This window comes from Hippopotamus amphibius, chromosome 11 (genome assembly GCF_030028045.1).
Source record: "Hippopotamus amphibius kiboko isolate mHipAmp2 chromosome 11, mHipAmp2.hap2, whole genome shotgun sequence".
Lineage (NCBI taxonomy): Eukaryota > Metazoa > Chordata > Mammalia > Artiodactyla > Hippopotamidae > Hippopotamus > Hippopotamus amphibius.
The window spans coordinates 23341614-23350917 of record NC_080196.1 but is presented as its reverse complement, the minus strand read 5'-3'; the positions used below and the strand labels follow the sequence as shown (position 1 = coordinate 23350917).

Genomic DNA, 9304 nt, shown 5'->3' with positions numbered 1-9304 from the left:
GAATTAGAAATGAAAAAGGAGAAGTCACAACGGACACCTCAGAAATACAAAAGATCATGAGAGACTACTACAAGCAACTATATGCCAATCAATTGGATAACCTGGAAGAAATGGATACATTCTTAGAAAAATACAATCTTCCAAGACTGAACCAGGAAGAAATAGAAACCATGAACAGACCAATCACAAGTACAGAAATTGAGGCAGTGATTAAAAATCTCCCAACACACAAAAGCCCAGGACCAGATGGATTCACAGGCGAATTCTATCAAACATTTCGAGAAGAGTTAACACCTATCCTTCTCAAACTCTTCCAAAATATTGCAGAAGGCGGAGCACTCCCAAACTCATTCTACGAGGCTACCATCACCCTGATACCAAAACCAGGCAAAGATGTCACAAAAAAAGAAAACTACAGACCAATATCACTGATGAATATAGATGCAAAAATCCTCAACAAAATACTAGCTAACAGACTGCAACAGCACATTAAAAAAATCATACACCACGATCAAGTGGGGTTTATCCCTGGGATGCAAGGATTCTTCAATATACGCAAATCAATCAACGTGATACATCATATCAACAAATTGAAGGATAAAAACCATATGATCATTTCAATAGATGCAGAAAAAGCTTTTGACAAAGTTCAACGTCCATTTATGATAAAAGCTCTCCAGAAAATGGGCATAGAAGGAAATTACCTCAACATCATAAAAGCCATATATGACAAACCAAAAGCCAACATTGTTCTCAATGGAGAAAAACTGGAAGAATTCCCTCTAAGAACAGGAGCAAGACAAGGGTGTCCACTCTCACCACTGTTATTCAACATAGTTTTGGAAGTGTTAGCCACAGCAATCAGAGAAGAAAAAGAAATTAAAGGAATCCAAATTGGAAAAGAAGAAGTAAAATTGTCACTCTTTGCAGATGACATGATATTATATATAGAAAACCCTAAAGACTCTACCAGAAAACTGCTAGCACTCATTGATGAGTTTAGTAAAGTAGCATGATACAAAATTAATGCACAGAAATCTCTTGCATTCCTATACACTAACAACGGAAGAGCAGAAAGAGAAATTAAGGAAACTCTCCCATTCACCATTGCAACAAAAAGAATAAAATACCTAGGAATAAACCTGCCTAAGGAGGCAAAAGATCTGTATGCAGAAAACGTTAAGACATTGATGAAAGAAATCAAAGATGACACAAACAGATGGAGGGACATACCATGTTCCTGGATTGGAAGAATCAACATCGTGAAAATGACTGTACTACCCAAAGCAATTTACAGATTTAATGCAATCCCGATCAAATTACCAATGGCATTTTTCACAGAACTAGAGCAAGAAATCTTACGATTTGTATGGAAATGCAAAAGACCCCGAATAGCCAAAGCAATCTTGAGAAGGAAAAATGGAGTTGGTGGAATCAGGCTTCCTGACTTCAAACTATACTACAAGGCCATAGTGATCAAGACAGTATGGTACTGGCACAAAAATAGAAAGGAAGATCAATGGAATAGAATAGAGAACTCAGAAGTAAGCCCAAACACATATGGGCACCTTATCTTTGACAAAGGAGGCACGAGTATACAATGGAAAAAAGACAGCCTCTTCAATAAGTGGTGCTGGGAAAATTGGACAGCAACATGTAAAAGAATGAAATTAGAACACTTCCTAACACCATACACAAAAATCAACTCCAAATGGATTAAAGACCTACATGTAAGGCCAGACACTATAAAACTCCTAGAGGAAAACATAGGCAGAACACTCTATGACATCCATCAAAGCAACATCCTTTTTGACCCACCTCCTAGAATCATGGAAATAAAATCAAGAATAAACGAATGGGACCTCATGAAACTTAAAAGCTTTTGCATAGCAAAAGAAACCATAAACAAGACTAAAAGGCAACCCTCAGAGTGGGAAAAAATAATTGCCTATGAAACAACGGACAAAGGATTAACCTCCAAAATATATAAGCAGCTCATGCAGCTTCATACCAAAAAAGCAAATAACCCAATCCACAAATGGGCAGAAGACCTAAATAGACATTTCTCCAAAGAAGACATACAGATGGCCAACAAACACATGAAAAGATGCTCAACATCACTCATCATCAGAGAAATGCAAGTCAAAGCCACAATGAGGTATCACCTCACACCAATCAGAATGGCCATCATCACAAAGTCTGGAAACCACAAATGTTGGAGAGGGTGTGGAGAAAAGGGAACTCTCCTGCACTGTTGGTGGGACTGTAAGTTGGTACAGCCACTATGGAAAACAATTTGGAGGTTCCTTCAAAAACTACAAATAGGACTACCATATGATCCAGGAATCCCACTCCTGGGCATATACCCAAAGAAAACCATAATCCCAAAAGAAACTTGTACCATCATGTTTATTGCAGCACTATTTACAATAGCCAGGACATGGAAGCAACCTAAATGCCCATCAACAAATGAATGGATACAGAAGATGTGGCATATATATACAATGGAATATTACTCAGCTATAAAAAGGGATGAGATGGAGCTATATGTAATGAGGTGGATAGAACTACAATCTGTCATACAGAGTGAAGTAAGTCAGAAAGAGAAGGACAAATATTGTATGCTAACTCACATATACGGAATCTAAAAATGCTACTGATGAACTCAGTGACAAGAACAAGGAAGCAGATACAGAGAATGGACTGGAGAACTCGAGGTATGGGAGGGGGCGGGGGGTGAAGGGGAAACTGAGACGAAGCGAGAGAGTAGCACAGACATATATATACTACCAACTGTAAAATAGTCAGTGGGAAGTTGTTGTATAACAAAGGGAGTGCAACTCGAGGATGGAAGATGCCTTAGAGGACTGGGGCAGGGAGGGTGGGGGGGACTCGAGGGGGGGGGCCGTCAAGGAAGGGAGGGAATATGGGGATATGTGTATAAAAACAGTTGATTGAACCTGGTGTACCCCCAAAAAAATAAAATAAAAAAAAAATAAAATAAACGTAAATCATTGACTTCTCTGGTGGCACAGTGGTTAAGAATCCATCTGCCAATGCAGGGGACACAGGTTCGTTCCCTGGTCCGGGAAGATCCCACATGCCTTGGAGCAAATAAGCCTGTGTGCCACAACTACTGAGCTTGTGCTCTAAAGCCCACGAGCTACACTATTGAGCCCACATGCCACAACTACTGAAGCCTGTGCACGTAGAGACCATGCTCCGCAACAAAAGAAGCCACCACAATGAGAAGCCCACACACTGCAACAAAGAGTAGCCCCACCCGCCACAGCTAGAGAAAGCCCACGTGCAGCAACGAAGACCCAATGCAGCCAATAAATAAATAAAAAATTAAAAAAAAAAAAAAAAAAGACCCAATGCAGCCAATAAATAAATAAATAAATAAATAAATTTTAAAAAAATTATAAAAAAAAGAAAAGAAAGGAGGGGAGGGTCCAGAGGAAATGTGCCACCAATGGTGCTCCTTGTAGTAAATAAAAGGTCACCTTCTGCTCCTCTGTGTCATTAGGGAGTATGAGGGTGTTGATTTCTTGTTGCCATCACCCCCGAAGTGTCGCATTCTTCTTTCTCAAGTCTCTTTGGACCCACTCAATACTCCATTATTGTTTTGTTTTCTCTCTCTTTGTTGAAATGGATATATAATTCACATATAATAAAATACACAAGTTTTAAGGGCATAGTTTGGTGAATTTTGATGACCTCAATCAAGATATAGAATATTTCCACACCCCTCCCCTTACCTCTTTCTGTGATACTTGTTCCACAAACCCTGCCCAGAGGTAACCACTAATATCATTTTTTTAAATTTATTTATTATTTTTTTGGGGGTACACCAAGTTCAATAATCTGTTTTTATACACATATCCCCGTATTCCCTCCCTCTCTTGACTCCCCCCCACCCTCCCTCGAGTCCCCCCCACCCTCCCCATCCCAGTCCTCTAAGGCATCTTCCATCCTCGATCATTTTTTTTTTATCACTATGGTTTAGTTTTGCCTCTTCTAGGACTTCATACAAACGGAATCCAATAATACATTCTCCTTTGGGTCAGGCTTCTTTCACTCAGCATAATTCTTTTGAGATTCATTGCCATCTTTTTGTGTTTCAGTAGCTCATTTCTTTTTTAAAAATCAACTTAATTGAAGTACAATTAACATCTAATAAAATGCATACATTTAAGTACATAGTTTAGTAAGTTTTGACCAGAGTATATGCCTGGATGACCACCACCCACTTCAAGATGCAGAGCATTTCCATTACCCTGGAAGGTTCTGAAATCAGAAACCAGTTATCTGATTTCTATCAAACTAGGTTAGTTTTTCCTGTTTTAGAAACATCATGTAAAATGGAGTCAGATAATACGTACTCTTTATTTCTGTTTTCTTTTGCTCAGAGTGTTATTGGGATTCATTCGCAGTGTTTCATGTATTAGTAGTCTGCTCTTTTTTTTTTTAATTAATTAATTTGTTTGGCTGTGCCAGGTCTTTAGTTGCAGCGTGTGGGATCTTTTAGTTGTGGCATGTGGGATCTCGCTCCCTGACCAGGGATTGAACCTGGGTCCCCTGCATTGGGAGCATAGAGTCTTACCCACTGGACCACTAGGGAAGTCCCATTAGTCTCTTCCATTTTATTGCTGACAATATTCCACGTATGAATACATGACAATTTGTTTATCCATTCATCTGTTGATGGACATTTGGGTTGCTTCCAGCTATGAAAAAAGCTGCTATGAATGTTTGCAAAGAGTTCTTTGTGTGGACACTTAGGAATGAAATATTAGGGTTGTATGTTAAGCATCTGTTTATAAGAAACGGTTAAACTGTTTTCCAAAGGGACTGTGCCATTTACACTCCCATCAGCAATGTGGAGAATTCCAGTTATTCCATATCCTTAGTAATCCTTGGTGTTCGTGTTTCTGTTTCAGGCATCCTACTGGGTGTGAAGTGCTGTCTCATAGAAGGTTTAATTTTCTCCATGATGATTAATTATGTTGACTAATGATTAATGATATTGACTTTCTTATCATGTACTTATTGGCCCTTATGTGTTTTTTATTCAAGTCTTTCATTTTTACTATCATTTGTCTTATAACTTACAGACATTGATTGTTTGGTTCCTTTAAGACTTTTGAATGCCCATATAAATTTTAGAGTCAGCTTGCCAATTTCTGCAAAAAGACTTCTGTAATCTGTATTAGTATGGCAATGAGTCTAGAGGTCAATTTGAGGAAGAATTGACATCTTAACAATGTTAAGACTTCTAATCCTGAACAAGGCTATCTTTCCATTAAAAAAAAAACCCTGCTTCTTTAATTTCTCTCACCACCATTTTATAGTTTTCAGTGTAGTAGCCTTGCATATCTTGACATCCTCAAGGGTTATTTTTTATATTATTGTATATTATATTGAAATGGTTAATTATAATTGATTTTTTTTGTATATTGACCTCATGTCTTGCGATCTTGCTAAATGTACTTGTTAAGCTAATAGTTGCTTTGTAGATTCATTAGGAGGTTCTCTGCAAACAATTATGATTTTCTACATAAAAATAGTTTCAGCTGTGAATAAAACACTTTTGCTTTTTCTTTCAAATCTTTGTGTGTCTAATTTCGACTTTTTTCCTTGTTTCACTGGCTAGTACGTTGATTTCTTCCTGATCTTATGGGACAGTATTTCTTCACTGAGTATGATGTTGGCTTATGGATTTTTCTGTAGATACATTTTAGAAGATTAAGGAAGTTCCTTTCTATTACTAGTGCTGTCCTTCTCAGGAGATCAAATCATGATGTCTGTGATTTTGAAATGTTTTATTGCCAGTGGTGATCACTTTGGTCACTGAGTTAAGGTTTTGCCTGTTAGATTTCTCCACTATAAAATTACTATTTGTAATAAATATGTATCCTGTGAAACATGTATTGAGATCATGCAAATATCTTTTTTCTGATTGTACTGTTGCCCACCAGTTTTAGCATCCACAAATGATTCTTGACTACAACAATTATTTCTGAGATGTTTGCCAAATGGAAAATTTCTATTTCCATCATTCCTTCTATATTTGTTATTTTGAATTCTACTGCAAGGAAAAACTACTCCTTTTCTCCTACTTATTTATTGTTGATTTTCTTTATTTGTAAGAGTAGTGACAAAGTTGTTCAACCAACAACCTTATATAAGCCTGGAAATTTTGTCTTCTTTAACCATTTTTTAAATTGAAGTATAGTTAATTTACAATGTTGTGTTAGTTTTAGGTGTATAGCAAAGTGATTCAGTTTTATCTATCATCTATCTATCTATCTATCTATCTGTCTGTCTGTCTGTCTGTCTGTCTATCTATCTATCTATCTATCTATCATCTATCTATCATCTATTTATCTCTCTATCATCTATCTCTATCATATATAATGATTCAGTTATGTGTATAATGAGAATATATATATATATATTCTCATTCAGATCCTTTTCCATTACAGGTTATTACAAGATATTGGATATAGTTCCCTGAGCTATACAGTAGATCCTTGTTTGTTATCTATTTTATATATTATAGTATGTATATGTTAATCCCAAACTCTTAATTTATCCGCCCTCCCACTTTCCCCTTTTCTATTTCTCTTTTGTAAATGAATTCATTTGTATCATACTTTATATTCCACATATGAGTGGTATCATATGGTATTTGCCTTTCTCTGTCTGACTGACTTCACTTAATATGATCATCTCTATGTCCATCCATGTTGCTGCAAAAGGCATTATTTCATTCTTTTTGATGTGCTGAGTAATATTAAATCTGGAATATTTTTATTAGTCCAAAGAGAAATCTCATAGTTATTGGTAGTCACCCCCCCTTTCCTCAGTATCTGGTAACCATTGATTTATTTTCTGTCTCTATGATTTTTCTATTTTGGCTATTTCATATAAATGGAATAATAGAACAAGTGGCCTTTCGTGTCTGGCTTTCTTCATTTAGCATGTTCTCAAGATTCATCCATGTTGTAGCATGGATCAGTTGTTTACTCCTTTTTATGGCTGAATAATATTCTGTTGTATGGATAAAATGCATTTTGTATATGCATTCTTTGGTTCATGAACTTTTAATTTATTGCCACTTTTTGGCTACTATGAATAATGCTGCTATGAACATTCATGTATGAGTTTTTGTATGAACATATATTCTTAATTCTCTTGGGTATAAACCTAGGAGTGGAATTGGTTGCTCATGTGGTAGCTCTGTGTTTAATCTTTTGAGGAACTGCCAAACTGTTTTGCAAGCAGCTGCACCATTTTAAGTTACTTACATCCTTCTAGCACTTTCTTTTACTCCCTTCCTCTTTCCCTTTCTTCCTTTTTTCCTTCTTACCTTCTTTTTTTAAAATTAGTGAGTGTGATGGACTTCCCTGGTGGACCAGAGGTTACGACTCTGCACTTCCAATGCAGGGGGCATGGGTTTAATCCCTGGTCAGGGAACTAAGATCCCACATAATGCGTGGCAAGGTCAAAAGAGAAAAAAAAGTTAGTGGGTGTGAGTGGCATCTTATTATGGTTTTTATTTTCACATCTTTGAAAACAAATCATACCAAGCATTTTTTCATATGTTTATTGCGCATTAAAATGGGTTATTTGTCTTTTTATTATTGAGTTGTGAGTCCTTTATATATTTTAGATACCAGTCCCTTATCAAATATTTGATTTGCAAATATTTTCTCCCATTCTATGTGTTGTCTGTTCACTTTCTTGATGGTGTCCTTTGACGTGAAAACTTTCAAATTTTGATAAAGCGCTTCATAATTTAGAAAGCACATTAAGCAGTTCTCACTCAGCTCCCCCTGGAGTCCCTGTCCTTCCCCAGTAACCTCCTGAGTGCCTTCTTTATCTCCTTGTTCCTCAGGGTGTATATGAGGGGGTTAAGTGAAGGAGTGCCCACTGCATGGAAGAGACCAAAGAACTTGCCCCTCTTCTGGGCATAGGGATTTTTGGGCTGGAGGTAGACAGCAATAACTGAGCTATAGAAGAGGGTGACCACAATGAGATGGGAGGAACAAGTCCCAAAAGCCTTCTTCCTCCCCTTTGCAGAATTAATCCTCAGTACTGCCTGGGCAATGGCACCATAAGAGGCAAGGATGAGGCTAAGGGGCACGACCACAAAGATGACACTGGATACAGCTAACAGGATTTCATTGAAGGTGGTGTCTCCACAGGAGAGTCGAATTAGAGAAGGGACTTCACATAGAAAGTCATTTATCTGTCGATGGGGGCAGAAGGGCAGGTGGAGCGTGGGTGGTGTCTGGACTATTGATTGGACCAGACCCGTTACCCAGGCCACAGCTGCCAGCTGCCAACACAGGCGGGGGTGGATGATGGTGGCATAGCGGAGGGGCTGGCAGACAGCCACACAGCGGTCAAAGGCCATCACTGTCAGGAGGACACACTCAGTGGTCCCCAGAAGCAGGAAGATGAAGAGCTGGACAGAGCAGCCAAGAAAAGTAATGGTCTTCCTTGGGCCCCAGAGGTTGACCAGCATCTGGGGGACACAACTTGTAGTGAAACAGAGGTCCAAGAAGGAGAGGTTGGAGAGGAAAATGTACATTGGGCAGTGGAGCCTGGGGTCCAGCATGGACAGCAGGATGATGAGCGTGTTGCCCACCAGAGTCAGGAGGTAAGAAATCAAGATGACCACGAAGAGGATTCTTTCAAGCCCTGGGTGTTCAGAGAAGCCCAGAAGGAGGAAGTCCACCGGGGAGCTGTGGTTGACCATGGCCTGTTCCTATCCAGAAGTAGAAGGAAGAGGGTTGTCTGAGCAATGTATTCCCATCTGTTTTATTATAACTCCCTCTGGGTACTTTTCGGGTGGATGTTTACCTTCTGCCTTCAGTCGCTCAGCCTCTTTCTCAGTCACATCACCATCCAGCAGCTGCTTCTCTTCCTCTGTTCCTCCAAGTCAAATGCTGTCTAGTGGGAGTGAGGAAACCGTGAATGTGCAGAAATCACATGAAGCCTCACACTGGTATCTCAGACTAACTGAGTGAGGACAAAAGAAGCCGATGTGAAAATGGATTAATTAATTAGTTTCCTTAATTCAGCAATCTATTGTTGAGCTCCTATTTTGTTCTGAGCACTATGCTATTTCTCAATATTCCATTATGATCCAGAAAGAATTAGCAAAAGAATGCCTTTGACTGAATTTCCCTTTTGAGAGTATCTACGCAGCGTTACTTTCCAATCTGGAACATAAATTTTCTAGGTTATTCATATTTTATCTACTTTATCCCCATTTGTAGGAGAGACGCCA

At 38.5% G+C, this 9304-nt stretch overlaps 1 protein-coding gene across 1 annotated transcript; it reads right to left on the bottom strand.

The window, feature by feature from the left end:
• Window positions 1–7831: 7831 nt before the first annotated feature.
• Window positions 7832–8770, bottom strand: LOC130831559 (olfactory receptor 2H1). The gene has a single exon (XM_057699805.1). The coding sequence runs from the start codon at window positions 8768–8770 to the stop codon at window positions 7832–7834; it is 939 nt and encodes a 312-aa protein (XP_057555788.1).
• Window positions 8771–9304: the final 534 nt, after the last annotated feature.

Coding starts and splice junctions, on each gene's coding strand:
- LOC130831559 (XM_057699805.1), bottom strand. CDS start 8,770: ATGGTCAACCACAGCTCCCCGGTGGACTTCCTCCTTCTGGGCTTCTCT.